Raw genomic sequence first — 20,882 nt, 5'->3', positions numbered from 1 at the left:
TCAATATGACCTCGTTGGCGATATGACCGACGTCGCTAACTAGTGTCGACTCCTCCCAGTATCTTGTGCAGTCCAGCTCGAAGGTGGTCGAGGCCGTGTCTGGATACCGGAGAAGCGGAAGAAGCTCAATGTGCTCCTCGCTCTCGATGTACACCCTGACGTATCTCAGGCAAGGAAGTTCTACGCTTGGCGGATTCCTCGAGTCATCGATGCCGCTCCAGAAGCGAACGTTCAGGGTAAGATTTTCTAGATGAGGAGCCGCCCGTAGTGCCGCGAGGACGTCACTTTTTCGCGTAGGTTCTTCATCTCTGATGACAAGCGTCTTCAGGCTCGGACCTATGAGTGGCTGGATGGCAGATAGGTCGAATCCATTTGTGCGAAGCTCCTGCAACTTCGGGACCATGAACGGTATTGTGGCATGGGTATACCAAAACGTAGGCATAGTCACAACCAGAGACTCCAGCTGGTCAAACATCCAAAGCTTCGGGTTGCCATGGCAGAGCGACAGCCACATTTCCATAGGCATGGCGAGGTCCAACGCCCTGATGCGCGAGGACTCCCCCTTCAGCACCCTTAGAATCCCTTCGCATGTTGCTTCGCCGTACCCGTAGAAGCAGGCTTTGATAGCCGGCTTCTGCGCGCGACGGGGATTCAACATGTATTGTGTGACGTCTTCGTTAGTGGCTCTGATCTCGTTCCAGATACTCGACTTGTTTTGCAGGAGGTTGCGCCAGGTGCCACAAACGTGGAGATACCTCATCCAGGATTGTGGCGAGTGTCCATCTTTCTCTGCTGCGGCCTTCTCTTCCGCAACGGCAAGCACCAGAATTGCGATCATGGTCTCTGCTGGAAGACGGCTGATTGTTGCCAACCTGTAGGAATTCTGTGGCCGTAATTAAGAGTAGGTGTGTGAGATAGAAATTATGAAATAGGCTGGTGGATGACTGACCTGTTGTTGCAAGACCGCAGGTATTGTCGGACTTCTTGATACTCGAGACATCGCCTGTGATGTCGAACGGGAAGAGGACAGCACGGAATCTCTCGTAGGTTGCAAGCGCCGCTCAGGTGTCAAGCGCATGTCAAGTTGAAGATGTGGCTAAGCTACTCAACGCCGTGTTTGCATTTGTTAGACGCTTGATGGGTGGCGTCTCCTACGTTTCTCTGTGGCACGCATGATGTCCATCGTTAGGCTTGGATAATCGCAGCGTATAGACGAGAGATGTGAGGAGAACCCACCTTCTTCTGCCGGTGTCCTGTGCTAAAATACATACGTTAGGTCCCTCTGGGCAGACACTGTAAAATTGTGCAAATTAGCGTGAAGCGGAAGTCGCTCCGAAGGACAGAAAGGTATTGTCTCATTTGCGGAATAATGTATGAGAGACAACGATGTGTAATCCACCATTAGCTATCATAATGAGCTAAGACTTCATAGCAGGATACATCTGCATGTGCTGTCGAGTCCTTCACGAAGCTGGAAGTAACCGGGTACAATGAGAGTGCGTTGCCTTCCGCAGCTAACTACTCGCCTTTGGTCGCTGAGTGGTTCTCTTTGGCATACTTACACCCGTTTTAAGCGTAAAGTCCTTGACATAGCCTACATGGTGTCCCCTAGCAATCACCAGTCATCGCAGTCGGGACCTTCAACAGAAGGAACGGTAGTGATGGCATATCAGAACCGTCTAGTGATGAGAGCGCTCCTCGTTTCGGTACTGATGGCTATTCTCGTCCTTTCTTACCCTCGTTATGGCAAAGGAGGCACTTGGCGAGTCATCAAACTCTGTAATTACTGGGTTCAGTCGATTCATAAGAGTATGAGATCACTGCACATCACAGGCAAGCTTTGTCCACTTCCTTCTGACACACGATATGCCGACTAAAGGTACAACAGTGTACAATAAAACCCGCAATTCGCGTCCCCATCCTACCCGCTCATTCGTCGAACTCTTCCGGGTCTTTTTCACTGTCGTACCCCGCCAACCTGTTGGATACCATACTCCGAACCTCATCGAATAGCATCTGGTTGAGTACTTCGGTCGCGCGGGAGTTCGCCTCTGCCTCTTTGAGGACCTCCCATTTGATTACCCTGGGCATGGCTCGAAATAGTACCTTCCATGAATCCAGACTGGCTGTCGAGCGGACCGCCAGTTCTTCGAATGAGAGGTTCTCAATGGCGGCGAAAGAAGGGCCAAAATATTCGGCGAGCTTATCCATAATTCCGGCCTCTTCCTCAACTTGATAGTGGAGAAGTGTCATCGAGAATTGTGGCCACTGTGCTATTGCGACCTGTGGCAGCCTTGAAAAGCTGATCAGTAATCCTTTGGGCTTCAGGGTACGGAAAGTACAATGGCAAAGGTCGTGCTTCCCTATGACCTCATTAGCGGTTCGACTCAGCCCTTCAATTAGTTCAGACGTCGACCAGTCATATGGCACTAAGTGAAAAGCCTGGAAAGTCGAATCGGGATAGTGGAGAGAGGCAAGAAGCTCGATATGCTTCGTGCTGAAGATAAAAAAGTCCAAGTTTGTCAAGGATGGGAGTCTCGCCATCTGTGCAATCCCGCCGTCGTCCATGTCCTCTTCCAAACAAAACATCATGGCCAGCTTCTCCACCCTTGGAACAGCCTGCAAAACTGCCATGATATCTGCCATTTGTGTGAAATCGAAACAATGGATGGCCAGCGTTCTTAGGCTTGGAGAAAGTGCTTGCTGGACTGCCGCCGGCACGAACCCTTCAGAACGCAGGTGTTTCAGATCCGGAGCGAGGAATGGCAAATGGGTGGGACTGCCCTCCATCATCGGCGCCTCGATCCGCAGGAAATCCAAGCGCTCGAAGGTCCAAGGCACGGCACACTGTCCCAGGCATTGCCACATCTCTCCAGGCATGACAAGCTTCAAGGATCTGATATGCGACGACTCTTTCTTCAACACCCTTAGAACCTTGTCGCCTGTGCCGCCTACATCCACGTCGCAGTGTTCATGGAAGTCAGCTGTTACTGCTGGATTTCGAGCTCGACCCCGAGTCAGCATGTATTCCGCCACTTCCGAGTTCGTGGCCTCGATGTCATCCCAGATGGTCGACACAGTATGTAGTAGATCCCGCCATGTCCCACAGATGTGGAGATATTTCATCCACGAATGTGGCGAGCGTCCCTCCGCCTTCGCAGCGGCCTTCTCCTCTGCAATAGCATGGACGAGGATCATGACCATGATTTCCGCCGGGAGAGAAACGGTCGAGGAAGACCTGTACGAGTCCTGCGTAGATTATAGAGGGAAATGTGGAGACGGACGAGTGGCGGCATACGCACCTGGAGTTGGGATAACATGGGCATGGTTAGGTAAATCAGTAGCCTTTCTGTCGAAGTGTCGTCGCTGCTTGTTAAAGAGTAAGATAGTTTTACTGAAACGGTGTAAGTGAGGAGCAGAAACAGCACTGAGATGGTATAAGCGAGATGCCAAGCGCTGCCACCTGTGGCGCGTTGATTGAATGTAGTTGTGGCAATCATCACGGCGCTTACGCTGGTTGAACCTTCCGCGCTTGGGCGAGTGGCTTGTCATAGCCCACCACACGCAGAATTATTATGTTCCGTTGGGATTTGACCCTACCAAGATCTGAGATCTGAGTCTGTTACCTAGGCCTTATCGTCTTCAGTTGGTGATCCGGAGTTCCCTGTGGGCGCCATTAGACCACTTCATCATGAAGTCATTACTTGGTCTCAAATTCTTATACGATTGTGTTCCTCATTGTACTGCACGACTGGAAAGCGCTGGAAAAATGTATGAGAGCACTTGTGGGAGGAACGGATTACGGGTTGATCCTGAGCCACTCGTAACTTCGCCGTCGAAATGAGCACTCCGAGTCTGTCATGTGTCGTGTAGTGTTAACCATGACCAACAGCTGATATCTGAGGCCTGAGATATCGCATAGGGCCCGTCTGGCATTGCGGGAGGCTGCAGAGATTTTCGGGACGATGTTTGTGTTGTGACTTTGTGGCAAATGCGTCCTTCAAAGTGCTCGGAAAATGCCGTCTCTCCTATTATCGTCCACCATCTGATTATATCGAAGTCTTCACTGTCATCTCGAGATTTGTTAACTTTTCTGCAAGTTCTTGTATACTTAGAAGTCGTCGACCACACTGGGAAAAGACCGCTCTGATCTGAACATCTCCAAGTCTCCAGACCAGACGAACAGCAATGCCTATGCTCCCATGACGTTAAATGCAATCTTCAAAACGTCCCTGCAGCAACGGCATATCCTCAAATCAGACATATTTTCTGTCATTTATTTCTTATCGTATGTCCACCAGTGTCAGTGCGACTTGGGTGGTGTACGGTTTCTCTTGGTTCCCAAGCAAGAAATTGGAGAGATGTATCTTCTGATTGACGGGTACAAGATACTACCAAGGCTCCGGTCACCATGTCCTCAATCGCTCACTCCATAACACCCTGCTGCTCACTTTCCATGTCATGCTCTTTACACGTACGCACCAGTTCACCTCCCTCGGTGATTGTCTGACCATCACATTCTTCGTCCCAGGTAACTTCCCGAAAGAATAAACGCAACGTGTCAACATACTCTTTGAAGACGTTGATCCCGTTGGTTATAGTAAGATTATTTAGGGTTTGTTTCGCATTGCCGCGATACTCAAATGATCTTAGCAGGTTTGCTAAGAATCCGTGGTCATCGTCCACCTCGGGGTCATCCCGGAACCACACCCAGTCAAGCTCAAGAGAGCTCAGTCTGTAGAAGACGGGACACCACATCTCCAACACATTATTGTATTGGAACAGTCCGGATGGAAATGCCTGTGCTCCTTCTCCCGTCAAGCGAAGGTGCTCCACACCGGGCAGATGGGAGAACAGAATTCTCCAGGCCTCCAGTGCTGCAGCTGAGTACAGAAAGTCTTGGGTATTGTCATCCTCAAGCCGATCCTCCAGATTGACTTGTGTAATGCGACAAAGAGTTGATCCGAGCCTGTCCGCCACGAGCGAAAGGATTATGTCTTCGCGCCCCTCCTTAACGTTGTCGAAGACGAGACGCACGCCTCTTTCTGGCAGCACTGTTCCACGGGTGTAGAGCTCATCCGTCAAGAAGAGCTCCATCCTTCGCCGACCCCGCTGATGAAGTGTACAGGCCTTGTATCCGCGAGCCACCGCATTAGTGTTTACCAAGGCCTCCACACCCGCCATGATTCCGGACATTGCCCAGTCGTCCGCTGGTGACAAGAGCATAATATCGATCCAGTCCAGCATCGGTGCGTCGATAAATAACACAAATTGACCTTCGGCGGCGCTGGTGAGGTACAAGTTCAGCGTCTTCAGTTCCGGAAGTACTGCTCTCTGTACGAGCGCTCCTTGGTAGCTCAGAGAACACCAGATCGACAGATCAGCAAGTTTGGGGTCTGCTGCAGCATGCAAATTGCGTCCGTCGTAGAGATGACCTTGTCGCCTTGGAGATGAAGGTGGGTTGTCGAGCTACTTAGGAGTGGCCTGAGTGCGTTGAACCCAAAGTGGTCCAGGAAGACTTTACAAATTGCTGGAGACGCGAAAGGGAGGAGGAGCATACTTTCATCCTCGTCGTCTAGATCAGTAGTCGGGCGTGCAAGCGTGAGATCCTCCCACATCCTCATCCCATGCTTCCCACAAATGCGTATGTGACTGGCCCAAGCTCGCAGCAAGGCTGTAGACACGGTGAGTTCCAACTTTTGGATGTTGCACGGGTTTTCCATAATTCTCGAGAAGATCTTGCACTCAGTCTTGAAGTTATTCCGAGTCAAATCACCCCGTACTGTCACCGGAGTACCGTACTTCCGACATAGGGACATTAAACCTCTTGTTGCTCGAGGTGTGGTGGCGATTATCGGCTGGATGAGTCTGTAATTAGAAAGAATGGTGTCCCGCCAACGGGTATTGACTTGGGTCAGTTTGAACCACTCGTTCATCTGTGGCTCCGCACCATTTGTGGCCTGCCTCATATCCGCAAGGACCATAGACAGTATTATGGTAAGTATCTCGGTTGGCAAGTCCTCTATGGGTGACAGTGAAGTGGCATTGCTGTAGGGCTGCAATCTAGCGCTTCCCATGGTTTGCATGGCTTTCCTGAGAGCTTTTGTAAGATGTGGCTCGCTTAGACGCCAGGATGGAACTTACGGGTCTGTTGATGTGGCGAGGTTCCAATCAAGTTACTGGGACTAGTTATTATACTGCAGGACACAAAGTACCTGTCTGAGTCACAGATGGACGTCTCTGCAGGTAAGCAGGAGGGATTTTGAACAAACAAGTCCGGGCCGTGTTTGGCCATATTTACCTTTGGAGGCTCTCGCGCCACACGTGTGGCAGCGTATAGTGTGCATGAAATGGCGGGAGGAGCCCAGGACGCCTTCGTATCACCAATCACATTTTCAGCTATGCGTGTCTCCTATTTTACATGATATGGAAAATCTCAGGGCCTCGGTGCCACGCTCTATACGAGACAATCCAGCGTGGTTGCATTGTTTGCACAGTCTCTACCGGTACTTGCCTCCACAAGAGATACGTACTAGCACAAAGAATACATTCAAGGAGCTACGGAAGAATTTGTTCCTACTAAGTTTGACTTGCAGCATCTATCACCCGTTTGTGGGCAGCAGCCACCACCGCGGTGAGCCCAGATTCCTGTACATATCTCTCGTGCTCGTCCCATACTTTCTTGATTGCAGGTCGCTCCGATACCCTCTTGTACCAAGCATGGACATGAGGTGCCTCTTTCTCAGCATTGTATGACCCCGGGGAAAATAGGACTTTTAAGGCGATGTCATGCCAAGGGAATAGAGCCTTCAAGCGGCGAAGTGAGAAACCATGAGGAGGCGGAAGGGCGGGTGGACAGACTTACAATGTCGATGATGCCGAACTTGCCTCCTACAAGCCACTCTTGTTTGCTCAATACTGATTCGAGCACATTGATAACTCGCTGAGCTTCATCTTGGTAGCGTTTGACAGCGGTCGGTAGCCTGTGACAGAGATGTCCGAGTCATAAATCAGGTCGCACGGGGACTTCGGAGAAGTTATACTTACACGGCCGGATGGCTGAACAAGAAATGATTACCCTAAAAGAGCGATTTGAATATTCGTTGACCACCTGTAAGATTCGTAATCACCTGCCCAAAGTAAGGGCCTTGGCCGGAAGCTTGGAAGAACAGCCATTGCAGCTGGAGAAACTTGCAGTCATCGTAGTTTTATTAACTCTCACATACTTGCAATTGAGTATATTGGACGGTCATACCTTATCGTTTGCGTCAGGCAAAGCAAATTTTCCATCTTTATCGTATTTTTCAACCAGATACAGGAGGATGGCGTCTGACTCCCATACGGCGAAGTCATCATTTCTATTACCTTTTGGGGTTAACAGTGAGATGTCTGACAGAAGCAAACGACAGACCCGTGATCGACCAATGTAGGGATACGTCCGTTAGGATTCAGTTCGATATGAGGAGCTTGCTTGTGCTCTTTCTTGTCAAACTCAAGGAACTTGACATCGGTCTCGTTCGATAAACCAAGCTCCTCGAGCAACATCGAGACCTTCCACCCATTAGGGCCCAGCTGCATCGGAGTCGGTACTCAGAACTCATTGAGGCTTGACGGAACACGTACCTTGTGAGTGTATAGCGTGAACCGCTTGTCTGAGGGCATCATGCAAGTGCGAAGTCGGTGGGGTACAATTGCCTACACACGGTGGGTTTTAACATGTTTGCGGCAGTCGCTTGGTAAGCTCATCGAGTGATCAGTTTCTACATTACCCAGGACCGGAAATCTCGGCCAGTGCTGATTAACCGCTTTGAAATCTATGTCACTTACGTACGTGTTTGGCTCGGAGGAAATGGTGTACGTGGATTTTACGATTATCCAAATGAATGCCGGCACTGCTGCTCGTTTCTCTCGAGCACCTCTTGTCTGAGCTACTGCAGCGACCTTCTCATTTCCTTCCGAAACGTCCGTTTTTACGTGAAAGCAAAATTTCACTGCGGCAATTTGAGGAAATTAAAACAGTCAGCATATGTTGAAGTGTGGGTTGTGGGCGTACAGCTCGTCCGCCTATATCAGTGCCATTGCTTCTGGGTTCGGCGGATATATAGGGCAGGCATCATTCACTCGGGCAGTGGCATTCGGGGCTACTCACCATTTCACAGTATCATCATCTTGAATAGGATGGTATCGTTATCCGACGATAGAACAATCAAGTTGATCCGCTCTAGCCCACGCGGAGATAAAGGTCAGGAATTCCCCGTGAGCAGCACTGGCAAAGCGCACAGTGGGCCCGAGAAGCACTGCCGTCTGGGCAACGGCAGCTGCTGGATTATCGGCCGTCAACGCTACTTGAGGGGCCGAGAGATTTGAATTCCAGAGGTAGGGAGTTCACCGGAGCAACACCTAATCACGTAGGTCACAGTTATCGTGATCAAGGGACGATTTCTGCAGACTTGGGAAGATGAATAATGCGGACAGCATTCTCTCGTTATTGTCTCCTTCGTCTCTGTGGTATTCGAGCTCCTGCAATTGGTATACCGTACACCTCAGGTTCCCCGGTGTCGGCGGCCATTTTGGAAACCTGTCTATCCACGCCGATGAAGAATATTTGTTACTGGACTTTGCTCGGGCCTGCATGGCTGTTTTCTATGCTCTATCCGGATGTGAAGCAATGCTGCTTGAGAATTGTGACGGAAGAGTACTCACAATCCGTTGCCCGCCATAATATCACCACGGATGAGTGAGGTGCTTGAACATACCCAGGCCCGCAGAGTTTGGCTATAGTACACATCACATAGCGACCTTGAATACCCCCTTTGCGGCGACACTGTAATCTATAGACGTCTGTCACATTCGTCCCGGGTTTGGGAACAGTTTCTCAAGCAAAAGAAATTAGGTCGCCTTCTGTCACGCGCATGGGATCGCTCAGAGGAGACGTGAAGAATACAACGTCGACGCGGCCCACAAGAAGCTGCAATATCCCGGTGCTACACACAAGCTTAAGTACCAGATACCCGAGACAGACTTACTCCAAAGACCACGACTCAATCTTCTAGCCTCGCTTTCACCGGGGACAGCCCGAACGTCCTCCAAAACTCCCTCCCATCCAGCGCCCGCCCGATCTGCTCAGGGCTCCTCGGCAACGCCTTGATACCGTCTTCCTCCATCAGCTCCTGCACCCATCCAGGCTGCGGCCCGCTCCGGGACTCCCCCTTTTCGGAGAGGCCGCCGGACCCCCATGCGGACGCGAGGTCCCACCAGTCGTACACGCGCTCGTCGGTGAGGAGCCAGCGCTCGCCTGCGGCCTTGGAAAACTGGGAGTGGACTGCCAAGATTGCCCGGGCGACGTCGAGGCCGTGGATCAGGTGGATGCTGCCCTGTATATCGGTTGAGCATGCGTATATGGTGATAACAGTGTTATAGCGTACCTTAGCCTTGAGGGCTTCCTTCGTAGGGGCAACACGGTTCACCCAGTTCCGCGGGTGTCTGCGCCCGCCCCAAAGACCGCACAGGTTGAGGACTGTCGTTGGCGTATCGGGCGAAAGGGTTAGCAGCTCTGTCTCGGCCTGTGCACGAGGGTTGGAGCAGTCGAATGGAGAGTGCCTGTCATGCCAGACAGTTTTCAATTGAGTTTCTGCAGTATGTACTTGTGTATCGGACTTCAGAGTAGGTCCTTTCTAGAAGACGATGATTATAAAGTGCGGTAGGTGAATGGCAGCACGTACGTCCCATATCCCTGTCGACCCCAGTTGAATGAACCCCGTTCTCGTCTCATCATGCGTCTTCTGATAGTTCCTGACTAATCTCTCCGATCCCCAGCTGTTTCGAATTGGGAAGACGACCAGCACAGTATATCAGCGTGGGGCAACGACGAGAACGGTGTTGTGTCGTCAGACTCGGGATCGAATATGAATGGTATAGTGCCTTCGCAACCATCCCGGGTAGTCGCTGCGGACGAGATTTGTCGCTCACTGCATAGTGGGATGAGAAACATCGAGGTCCAACCGGCGCCCAAAATGAGAAGGTCGACTTTGTCCGATGGCATGATGAAGCGGTCATCGTAGCACTGTCAGACACTTCCAGGCTTCGAAAGTTATGTTGCGGTCCTTAAGATTACGTCGCTTTCAGGTTTAAGTCCTCTGAGGGCATTAGAGATGCTATCTCAAGCTTGGACCTCCCACGCCCGCAGAAGACTTCAGCCTTACGATCGACTACAAGAGAACGCATAACAAACAGAAGCTTATAGTAGATGAGAGTTAATTACTAGAGCGCTGGCAATACCAGAGACGTCAGGCGTCGAGGGCCAGTTGATATCGAGGATGATCGGGAGGCAAGCAGCAGACCGGGAGCAAGCGCCGCGAGTTCATGCGATTCGAACACTGTCGGTGCTTCTGACATCAGGTTAAGGCTTGCGATTCGGACCCATCGGACCCGAAAGCTTGTAGACGTTTACTGCGGCAATCCACACTGATAAGCACACCTAGAAACCTGGGGGTATTCCTTGCAAAAGATTTTCTGCCTCAAGTCCTTCCTCGAGGGTCGCTTGGCCACAAGCCAGGCCGCCAAGATGCGACATAGTTTCCGATCCCATCCAATGTCATTCCATTCCGCCCTTGATTCATTCAGTGCAGTGAGTGCATTGGGTCTGGGGAAATAAGTAGGCAGGCACGTACTTACCCCGCTCCTTCAGACGCCTATTGGTTGATTGACGCGACACGCAGACTTTGTATCGCCTCTCGGGGACCCCCCCTCCAGGTCCTCCGTTAAGTCCTCGGTGTTCCCCTGCGCCCCAACTCGGCGTCGATGTCCCTGAAGCACGTACAGACTAGCATTATCCCAGCTCGGAGGTGCATGTATCGCTAATTACGGCCGAGAGCGATTGGCGTGTGGCTGGACAGGTACTGGAGAAGCTTCTCGGTGACAAGCTCGTCGGGAAGTCGGTCGAATACACTAGGAACAGGCATGCTCAAGACCTTGGTGCGTGAGGACGCAGTCGATGCTCGGTGGTTGGCTGTGACCCTTCATGCTCAGGAATGTGGCTCAAACAGGTTGAGAAGGATTACTTACAGTTTTCGGCTTCAGCGGTAAGACTGGGCGTCTGAGGCCTCGCTATTGTATAGCAGTCTTGAGGCTTTGATATTGGATATGATGATATGGCGAAATTTGGGTGTTTTGTGGTTTACAGTCTTTGGTCGCAGAGAATCAGGAGTGTGGCTCAGAAAGAGTTCTCAGCCGGATGGCTTACGGTTGTCGGTTATGGTGGTATAGCGTGGACGGTAGCGCTATCTCTTTCTATTTCCGGTGCGTCAAGTGAAGCAACGGTCTATGCCAGAGATATGGTGTGGAAGATATCTAAGGTGGTTACATTCAGCGCGTTGTGGCGGCTTAAAATTCTGCGTCACCAAGCAAAGCCAAATACGAGTGTGGCCATCTGTTTCTTTCATCCTAGGGTACATGCAATCTTCATGGCTCATGTCGCATTCTTATCTAAGAGCATTCACGCTTCTTCGGTGCTAGCGGTTACCATTGCGGCAGCATCTGTCTTCATCCCTTGTGAGATATCCTCCGTGTCAGCACCAAGCTGAGAGCCACGCTTCCAACTGTCGGCCACATAGGGCATAGTCACGCTATAGGACGCAATTCCAGCCGCTCAAATCTACAAGATAATCATTGCTACAATTCACGAGTTTCCTCCAGAACGTGTACGATGAAATCTTAGTTCACCTGTCCACTCATCGATAGCGGGTACAAAAACAGACCTTTCAAGCGACAGTTCTTTCGGGAAGATTCAATAGTCTTGCATTAACTATGGGATGTTGTCTCAAGTTACCACCTGGAACGTGAGCCTCTTTAAAGCCAGGGATTACAGCGGATGGACCACCATGGTAACACCGATGTTGCGCGTGCCATTCAACCCTATACCTGTGTGTAGCACTGCTCAATGTATCAGAGTTATTCATGGTGCCTGATAGGTGGTAGGGGTCTGATATTCCAGACGTCGCAGGTCACCTTATTCTCCACTGCCCTTGATAGACAGTGTTGTATGGCATGATTCATCCAGGGCTGTCATTTTGGGTAGCTGTGATTCACGGGTGAGTGCAGTCCGGAATCTATATTCAAGCTTCTTCTTCTCAGTTAAACGTCGTACGTGTACTAGTATACTGTAGCGCGTCGGTGGCTTCGGGATCTCCGAGACCAAATACAGCCAAAGCTACCATTGCCACACACGCGCCCGGATGATGCCGTTCCGCGGCGGAAGAAAGGGAGGAGACGCTCTCCCAGTATCTCCTCCATCTCTCCCATCGTGTTAACCGTCTCCCTTAAGTCCTGGGCTTATCAAGTCTTCCGAAGACCTTGAAGAGGAGCCTTTCATGCTCTCCGTCTGTTAGGTAGTCTCTGATCGACCTGCTTGCCTGCTTTATCTCGTCCTTCGTTGTGCGGTATTCGCTGTCTCGACTGTTGCTACAACCAAACCAGCTCTCCCGGTCGAATACTGCTCCTGGAGGAATGGATGCGTCCGTGGCGACTGGAATCCCCCTTGGAGACACAGCGACGAAATACAACTGGGTGCAGAACCTATGGAAATCCGTACGCTATAGTTCGTCAAATCGCCGCCTACGACCTCTAGTCTAGAAGGAAAACAAGTCGTGAAGAAGTGCCCTCTCCCGTACGACATATCCAGGCTGTTAGTTCTTGCTGACCGACCTTGATTGTGGTGTATCGACACATACTACGAAGGTATGACGCTTGCAGCGCTAGGGGGCTGTTCCTTCACCTTGGTGTAGCTTGCGTAGAGGGTGTATTGGGAAATGGATACAGTTGTGAAAGAATGTGATGAACGATATTCCCTATTTATTCGAAGCTGCATGAACGAGAATTCCGCATGGTGCAGACTTGGTGTCACGAGCAGGGAATGAAATAGGGCAACAATTTTCACCAACTTCTTTCATCATGGACTCAAATAATGCTTGTGTGGACCTATGAGTATGTTGTCAATGATCAAGAGCTAGCGTCCTCACTGAAGCTGCTGCAATCCTAAAGGATTCAAGTCTCGCAAACATATTCTTTCACTCACAATACTAACCCTGCTCCAATCCCTGAGTGGCCCTCACTTCTTCGCAAAGGATTAGTCGACTTAGGTAAGATTTCCACTTTGTACATCCCCGATATTATACTAATCTGCGCCTCAGGATTCGCCGTCAATGACGACAATCTGCACATACATCCAATTCTTTATTCCCTTCCTCTCTCCGCCCCTGCCTTGTAATAGGTCGACTCAATATCCTCCCCCCCCTGGGTACTCAAGCTGTCCCGAAACATCACTTGTCCCGAGTGACCTCTTTTATCAAGGCCTTCAAGTCAGCAATATCACTGTCATAAATCTTGCGAACCTTGCGAAGGGTAAGAATGTTAATTTGTTCTGCGTCATCGCGACACTTTAACGATCTTAACAGATCGTTGATGAATCCTCTCCCGGTTTTCGAGCGTCCCCTCTTCTTCGGTGGACGGAACCAGACGGACTCCAGGGTTAGTGATTCAAGGCGAGGGAAAAGCGGGTGGTAGGCTTCCTCGCCCTTATCACGGTACGCAAGCCCCAATGGCAGGGTTTTCGAGCCTTGCCCTTCCACACGCAGCGTACGGACCTTGGGCATATGTTTGAAAATCGCATACCACGCTCCCTCCGCACCGTCCGCGTATCCATCTCCCTTCCGGATGAACAGGTCCTCCACCAGCTGGAAGGAGGGAGCGACGTGTGTTGCTAGTGAGCGCAGCAGGGCTGCTTGGGCTCGGATCCCCTTGAATTCTAGATCGATCCCACGAAGTTGTCCCTCTCCGTTGCCCAGGGTAATGTATACATTGTGTCGTGTCCGCCCCAAGAGTTGGAACTCGGCGATCGGTAATGGTTCGTTCTCGGCTATCTGGTTCAGGTGAGGCGTCACGGATTCCAAGATAGAAGGTACATCTTCGTCCATCGCGCTGACTTCGAAGTTTGCATGCTGTAACAACGGTGCATCCAAGAAGGTGAGGAAGCGGGCGTCCTCGGCTTGGGTAATCCCCGCCGCGATCGATGCTAGTTTCGGCAGCTTCACCGGGGAGGGCTTTAACACGTCGTCCGGCTTCATGGGTATCTGGACTTCCAGGTGGCGTAAGCCTGGCGTACCCGATAGCATTAGGACCAAGGCCTCCGTCTCGAGCTTCTTCATCGCTCTCTGTCCATTATGCATGAGGATGCATAAACTTTCTAATCTCTCCAGGCATCGCGAGAGGTTATACCTCACGAGGCGAAAGATTGTCCCGAGCTCTCCGATGCGATGGAAGCGGATTTTTAGCGCTTCTCGTGAACCGTCCATAAAGGTGATGCATAGGATGTTCAGTTCGTCGACTATGAGTCGGGCTACAGGCATTGTCGTTTTCCAGGGTATTTCATCTAACAGACTGCCAATCGACCGCATGATCCATCCTGCATCGTCGGGAGGGGCCAGGATCTCAACACAAGCTCCCCGGAGATTTCGTACATAGAGGATAGGTCGGGCCTTCGCAAGCTCCTTCGTCCCGATGACGAGAGACAAGAAATTCAGAGAGGGGAGTTTGACACCTTCCTCATAGCGCGCATTTTCCCCAAACAACCTTGAGTCAATATATAGCCGTTGAAGGCTTTTCATGGAAGCGAGAGCGCATGGCATGATTGAGTTGTGTGTCTCGTATCGTCCCCGTGTCCAGTATGGTCTGTCTGTGAACCTCATCCCCTGAAGTTTCAACACTTCAACTCTCTTGGTCATCAAAGTATTGGCCTCTCGGTCAGTAAAGCCCTTCAGTTCTACCGTCCTCAGGGTAGGTGTCTTGAAGATGCCAAGAAGATCCTCTTCTCGGGTTTCAGGATCTTGGTGTGTGCCGTTTGTTGTCTCCAGGATGACATTCTTCAGCACGGAGACCTCAGTGTAACGATCCGCATCCCACTGTGCCAATACCATTCTTGAGGTGACCAAATCCAGGCTCCGGATCCGTGCTCTGTACTGGAGAAGAAGGTCGAGCCGCGATAGGTTCTCCTCCTCCTCTACATTGATTAGGCGTCCGCGGACGTCGAGCAGTTCATCCCCACTCCGCATGATGGCACGTCCCATGGCACCGGAGTGCGTGATGGTCACGTTCTTCCAGAAGGTCTTTAACCCGAGGACGAAGGACTTCCATTCGTTACATACGAGCATGAGGCGGGTGAGCTCGTCGTAGGGGTAGGGATCGTGTCTGTTGGCAGGTGCCACAGCCTCCAAGTAGTGCTTGATAATTTCGTGTTGGACGTGGAGAGGAAAATGCTTATCAGAGGACATTGTTTAGAGCAGTGTAAATAATATAGATTTGTATGTTTGTAGTCAGCGGAAGCTTGGAATGGCATTTAATCAGGAGTGTGGTTGGCAAGGGCGGGCGGGGTATAACTCACCAGAACCTCGTCCCCTGAGCTTTACCTTCAACAATATAGACAAAAAGTATTCACGTGTTTTATGTGGATAGATATTGCGTGCTGTTGTAGGATAGTTAAGAGCGTGAACCACATCTTGCGAGGATTGTGGCTCAAGGGGCGGGAGGAAGGTAACTTACAGTGGATCGCGTTACTTCACAGAACTCTTCTTCAATCTTGTGAGATAAGCAAAGTAAACCTCAGAGGCTTTCTGGCAGGTAGTTCGCCGTTGGAAGATGAAGTGTGGTTGAAGGAGTGGCGACGAGGACTTGTTGATCAAGCAGCTGCTATTTGCTCGTATTTGCCGTGTAAACTCCCACGCCACCCTTTCCCCCGCGTACTCGGGTGTAACCTATGTGGACTAAAGGTAGTACGAAACAGTACTTGTACACATAGGGTTTAAGACCCAGCAGCACGGACTCTGAGATACGGAAGATGGATAATTTGCGGTCGTAGGAAGATACGTATCCACGGGTATCATCCCATCCCATCTGTAGGACCACTAGTACTACAGGCGCAACGGATGTATGTAATCAAAAATCGCTACAAGACTACGGTCGGAGAGCCTCAATGGTCCTTAGAACTACGGGAGGGGCGAGGGAAGGCGCTCTTGATATGGTACCTATTCAGCTATACCGACCAGTGCTGGCCCAGTGATAATTCAAACCGACGAAACAAATCCCGTCTGCAAGAATATTCCCACTCCCGATATAAATCCAGGGGAGGGTGATAACCTGTGGTCACGTCTCAGCTTGGAACACCAGCGTTTGAGTCGGCGTTTGAGTCGGTAAGTCGTGTAGTCATGATAACGCAGTTTACAGATAGAGAACCTGAACCCATTAGAGCAAGAGCAACCCGGGGCGCAGAAGTGCCACAAAATAACCAGCTTCGAAGGTGGAGACCGTCAGTCAGTACTTTGCCGCGGTCAAATCCACCGCGTGAGCATGGATAGGGTTAATGATCGACTTCACCGCTGGGATGCTGCCAGTAGTATAGTTTCAGCAACTGACGCCCAGGTCAAGACCTGGAATGAGGATAAACGTACATGGTTTATAATGTTTTGACCACAGGCTGAGGGATGTCATAGGTTCACCAACCTCGGGAAGCGAATTTCTTTCCGCCTGATGGTGCAAGAGCTTGCAACGCATATAATTTAGCTCACGTAACGTCGTCATGCAATGCGGATGCTCTGGTGTCCATTAACGAGCACTGGATCAGCGTATACACTAATAATGCATATGTAGAGTGGAGTAGGCGTACAATCAGAGAAATATGGAAGAAGCTCTATTGAATGACGCACCGTATTCACCGAGGAAATATAGTTTCTTCAGATAGACCCCTGCAGACGTCCAGAGGTGAGGAAAACTCATGGAGCCGTTCGGGAAATCCTAAACCGTAAGGGATGTAATATGACGCTGTTTCTATCTGGACGTCTCGTCATTCCTGGGCTGGGCGACACATGGGGGATCAAGTATAGTGAGAAAAGAAAGTACTAAGATTACCCTCCGATGCGGTACTTACTTTGGCTCTTACACTGAACCTTTCCCTCCCTCCTAGTATTAAACAATCATCGAAGTTAGTCCGAGTTCGACTTGAACGTCCGCGGTGCTAACTTGAACCCTTCCTCACGCTACATAAAATTAAACGGTTACAGAGAGTAGTATACAAAGCGCGCTCATTCGGCGCAGCGGTTCTTCCTGCACCAGGACGCGTATATCAGCAGAGCAAAGGGGAGACGGACGCGCAAGTGAAGGGTGCGTTAGGTGGCTGTGCAGTGGAGTTCTTCTTGCGCAAATATCGCGGCCGTACGCCTGCTCTTCCAGCATATCGCTTGCTGCTCGAAGGTGATCGCCCCGGAGGTCTGTCTTACTATTTCTGCCCCACAGAACACGTTTTGTTTTGCAGTACACTTACGGCCTCGCTGAAGAGGATGGCTCCACGTATTAACTCAGGATAAAGAGCCGCCGCACCGCAGACCATGGATGAAGTAACATCAGCGGTGCGGATATTACAAGGTGCTTCTCAACGGGGCGCCCTCTGAACGGTGATGTTGATACAGACTGTTGCTGTACCTTCAACGATTGGCTCGCGCGCAGATGCCGAGACCCCCCTCGTACACGGTGGCACAATGCGCCTTCCTGCACACACGTAAGTTATAAGTGCAAATCGTGACCTAAGCTAGCACAATCTCCCCTCCAGCTGCTAGTCTACCATGGCTCTCTTTGCCCCCGCCCCTCCTCCCAAGACCAAGCTCGGCCGCCTGAGGAACCTCTCCCCGCTCGCGTCCGTCACGGTCTCCCCGCTCTGCCTTGGCGGCATGAGCATCGGCGACAAGTGGGCCGAGTTTGGCTACGGCCAGATGGACAAGGACACCTCGTTTAAGCTCCTCGACACCTTCTTCGACGCCGGCGGGAACTTTATTGACACTGCGAATAATTAGTGAGTCTTCATGTCATGCGTACTGGCATACATACTTAATTCTTCATGATCAGTCAAGACGAGACGTCCGAACAGTTCATCGGCGAGTGGGCTGAGGCGCGCGGGATCCGCGACCAAATTGTCATTGCGACAAAGTACTCAACCATGTATAAGCGCGCCCCCAATGAGAAAATCAAGCAACGTGCGCTCTACGGCGGGAACCACCTCAAGTCCCTCCACACCTCCGTGCACGAGTCGCTGCAGAAGCTCCGCACTTCCTACATTGACATCCTGTACGTTCATTTCTGGGACTACAACACCTCCGTCGAGGAGGTCATGAACGGGCTGCACAACCTCGTGACCCAGGGAAAGGTGCTGTACCTCGGCATCAGCGACGCGCCCGCGTGGGTCGTGAGCAAGGCGAACCAGTATGCTCGCGACCACGGCAAGACGCCGTTCGTTATCTACCAGGGCGCGTGGAACGTCATGCAGCGTGACTTTGAGCGGGACATCATCCCCATGGCGCGCGCGGAGGGGCTCGCGCTCGCGCCGTGGAACGTTCTCGCAGGCGGGCACATCCGGACGGATGAGGAAGAAGAGCGGAGACGGCAGACGGGCGAGAAGGGGCGGACAACCTGGCGCGGTGACTGGGAGCGCAACGAGAAGGAGAAGACCGTGTGCAAGGCGCTCGAGAAGGTCGCCGCCGAGGTCGGCACCCAGCACATCCAGGCCGGTGAGGGTTTACTAAGTTCGCTTGTTTCAAGGGCGTGCGGCTGACGAGAAACCTGAAGTGGCGATCGCGTACCTGCTGCAGAAGACGCCGTACGTGTTCCCGCTTATTGGGGGGCGCAAAGTCGAGCACCTCGAGGCGAATATTGAGGCGCTGAATATTGCCCTCACGCCCGAGCAGATCGCGTATATCGAGGGTGTCGTGCCCTTCGATCTCGGGTTCCCGCACAACATCATTGTGAGCTATTCCCCTCTTCTCTTTGCAGTATCATTCGATGTTAACCTCTGGCTTTTCTTAGGGCACGGGTGTGACCAACATGCCCGCTATGATCATCGCCGGCCACTTCGACCGCGTCGCCATCCCGCAGGCTATCCGTCCCCAGACTCAGTGAGCGCCGAGGTGTTTGTTATGTACGACTGCGAGATATCTTATTGATTGCGCCTTTCTGCTTTGTTTTACGCGATGTGCTACTACATTGGGATAATGAATATTCATTGCATCATTATGTCGACTTGTCTCACCGACCATCAGGGCTGCGAAGCCTGCATCGCCTCCTGAGAAGAAGGAAGAGAAACCAGAGGATAAGAAGGACGGTGCTGCTGCTACTTCTGCGCCAAAGGAAGACACGACTGCGGCGAAGGAAGATTCAAAACATGAGACGCAGACGAAGGAGGAACCAAAGTCAACAAAGGCAAAAGCAGAACCCAAATCCACCGAGACGAAGGAGGACACGACCGCGCCGGGTGTAAAGCACGAGCAGACGCAATCATCAACTTCCTCCCGACCGTCAGACTCGCCCTCCGGGAAGAAGAGGTCGAGCGTGCTTTCGCGCGTGAGGAGGAGGGTGTCAGATGTGTTTACAGGGAATGAGAAGAAGGGGGAGGACGGAAAGTGAGCGCGAGCGAGGAGGAAAGGCTTCTACTAGAAAACATTCTTGTTATTTTCTTTCCTCGTCGATCTCCCATATTTTGGACTTGCGGTACATGCTCGCCCGGTCGTATATAGCCGTAGATTATTTATACCCTGCTCGATCCGTCGCATTCCTTTAAATTGGATTTTTCGTCACTCGTTGGTGTCTTGTGTCTGCATTTGTGAACTTCTGCAATAAAAAGCCTGTGCGTCGTCGGATCCTTAGGGCTTTTAAGACGATTGTGGGCCACTACAATTATTCTTGGGTGCAGCTGGAGACTGCAGATCGGAATAATATTGGGTAGTTGGCTTTTGACCTGCTCCACTGGTTATATGGCACTTCACCAGCTCATTTATAGTACATCTCGACGAGCACGAGCTGTAACACATACCGTCTACATCCACGAGTGAAGGCGTCACCAAAGCTCATCAGCGCAGGGAATGTGTGGCGTGGGAGTGAAGCAGGCCAAGCAAGGCCAATTATACGTGATCTCGCTTTCATCGACCAGTCACCCATTGTCGCCCTTCCAACCATAGAATACCTTCCTGACCGCTCAGTCTCTAAAGATTCTGCCGAGCCTATCTACAAGCCTGCGCGACTACTTGCTTTCGCCAACAGCATACTGGTATTGTACAAAAGTTCGCGCTTTCCTGGGTTCTCCAGTCCTGACTACGGTGCCACCGCAGTCTCAAACCAACCACAACTACCAGTTGCAATATCAACCAGATCACTGCGACCAGCAAATATGGCATACAAGCAGACCTTGTCCCTCGATATCCTGCACGAGATCATTCAATACTACTTCGCCGATACCCCCTCTCGCCACACGTCGTCTCTCGCCGACGACGCGACGCGCCTCAAGCTGGTCTGCAAGGACTGGAATAGGATCGTCTCTAAGATACTCCAGAATCCAACCAAGACAGTCCCTCCGATCTCCAAGCTTCCGGTTGAGCTTCACCACAAGATTTTCTCTTACGTGTTGGCTCACGACCCCAACGACCAGTGGGTAGCAGACCGCGAGTGTACCGAGCTCATGTTGGTCTGTCGTAGCTGGCGCGACCTCATTATGGATTGGAGCGCACGTTGGTGCAACGTCCAGCTGAAGAACCCCAATGCAGTGGCCCACGCCCTGAATCGCACCCGGGCAACCGAGCGTAGCGGAGGACTTCCGGTGCCACTGGACATCACGGGAAATTTGTATCGCGGCGTAGCTGGATATATGAGGATGGTGAGGCATATCAGAAAGCACATGGACCACATACGGCGAGTCGACATAAAGGTTTCCAGGAAAGCACTGCGCCAGTGGGTTGTGGCGAACCCGGTGAACCCTGACTTCCCGGCGCCAATCCTTGAGGAGCTCCAGCTGAAGAAGG

The 20,882-nt window shown here is 51.5% G+C and overlaps 7 protein-coding genes across 7 annotated transcripts; 2 read left to right on the top strand and 5 right to left on the bottom strand.

The window, feature by feature from the left end:
* Positions 1-10: 10 nt before the first annotated feature.
* GLOTRDRAFT_131683 (uncharacterized protein) lies at positions 11-838 on the bottom strand (the record flags this gene model as incomplete). The annotated part of the gene is made up of 1 exon (XM_007870566.1): positions 11-838. A coding segment is annotated over one exon (828 nt), but the record flags the coding sequence as incomplete, so codon positions are not given.
* Positions 839-1,929: 1,091 nt separating this feature from the next.
* Positions 1,930-3,326, bottom strand: GLOTRDRAFT_95359 (uncharacterized protein; the record flags this gene model as incomplete). The annotated part of the gene is made up of 2 exons (XM_007870565.1): positions 1,930-3,249; positions 3,303-3,326. The coding sequence occupies 2 exons, from the start codon at positions 3,324-3,326 to the stop codon at positions 1,930-1,932; spliced, it is 1,344 nt and encodes a 447-aa protein (XP_007868756.1).
* A 3,340-nt stretch (positions 3,327-6,666) lies between these two features.
* Positions 6,667-7,662, bottom strand: GLOTRDRAFT_24023 (glutathione S-transferase; the record flags this gene model as incomplete). Its single annotated transcript, XM_007870469.1, has 7 exons — positions 6,667-6,807; positions 6,866-6,983; positions 7,048-7,079; positions 7,131-7,190; positions 7,256-7,358; positions 7,412-7,572; positions 7,624-7,662. Coding segments are annotated over 7 exons (654 nt in total), but the record flags the coding sequence as incomplete, so codon positions are not given.
* Positions 7,663-8,952: 1,290 nt separating this feature from the next.
* On the bottom strand, positions 8,953-10,042 carry GLOTRDRAFT_140193 (uncharacterized protein; the record flags this gene model as incomplete). Its single annotated transcript, XM_007870564.1, has 4 exons — positions 8,953-9,374; positions 9,426-9,674; positions 9,723-9,816; positions 9,894-10,042. The coding sequence occupies 4 exons, from the start codon at positions 10,040-10,042 to the stop codon at positions 9,042-9,044; spliced, it is 825 nt and encodes a 274-aa protein (XP_007868755.1). The 3' UTR covers positions 8,953-9,041.
* Positions 10,043-13,316: 3,274 nt separating this feature from the next.
* Positions 13,317-15,323, bottom strand: GLOTRDRAFT_131680 (uncharacterized protein; the record flags this gene model as incomplete). The annotated part of the gene is made up of 1 exon (XM_007870563.1): positions 13,317-15,323. One exon carries the CDS (start codon positions 15,321-15,323, stop codon positions 13,317-13,319), a length of 2,007 nt encoding a protein of 668 aa, XP_007868754.1.
* A 2,340-nt stretch (positions 15,324-17,663) lies between these two features.
* On the top strand, positions 17,664-18,990 carry GLOTRDRAFT_46964 (Aldo/keto reductase; the record flags this gene model as incomplete). Its single annotated transcript, XM_007870523.1, has 4 exons — positions 17,664-17,890; positions 17,944-18,602; positions 18,661-18,836; positions 18,898-18,990. 4 exons carry the CDS (start codon positions 17,664-17,666, stop codon positions 18,988-18,990), a joined length of 1,155 nt encoding a protein of 384 aa, XP_007868714.1.
* Positions 18,991-20,254: 1,264 nt separating this feature from the next.
* GLOTRDRAFT_131678 (uncharacterized protein) lies at positions 20,255-20,667 on the top strand (the record flags this gene model as incomplete). The annotated part of the gene is made up of 2 exons (XM_007870562.1): positions 20,255-20,515; positions 20,560-20,667. 2 exons carry the CDS (start codon positions 20,255-20,257, stop codon positions 20,665-20,667), a joined length of 369 nt encoding a protein of 122 aa, XP_007868753.1.
* Between the last annotated feature and the right edge of the window lie 215 nt (positions 20,668-20,882).

This window comes from Gloeophyllum trabeum, assembly GCF_000344685.1.
Source record: "Gloeophyllum trabeum ATCC 11539 unplaced genomic scaffold GLOTRscaffold_00012, whole genome shotgun sequence".
In the NCBI taxonomy this organism is placed as follows: Eukaryota; Fungi; Basidiomycota; class Agaricomycetes; order Gloeophyllales; family Gloeophyllaceae; genus Gloeophyllum; species Gloeophyllum trabeum.
Note: the sequence above shows the minus strand (reverse complement) of the source record. Positions and strands in the feature narration are given on the sequence as shown.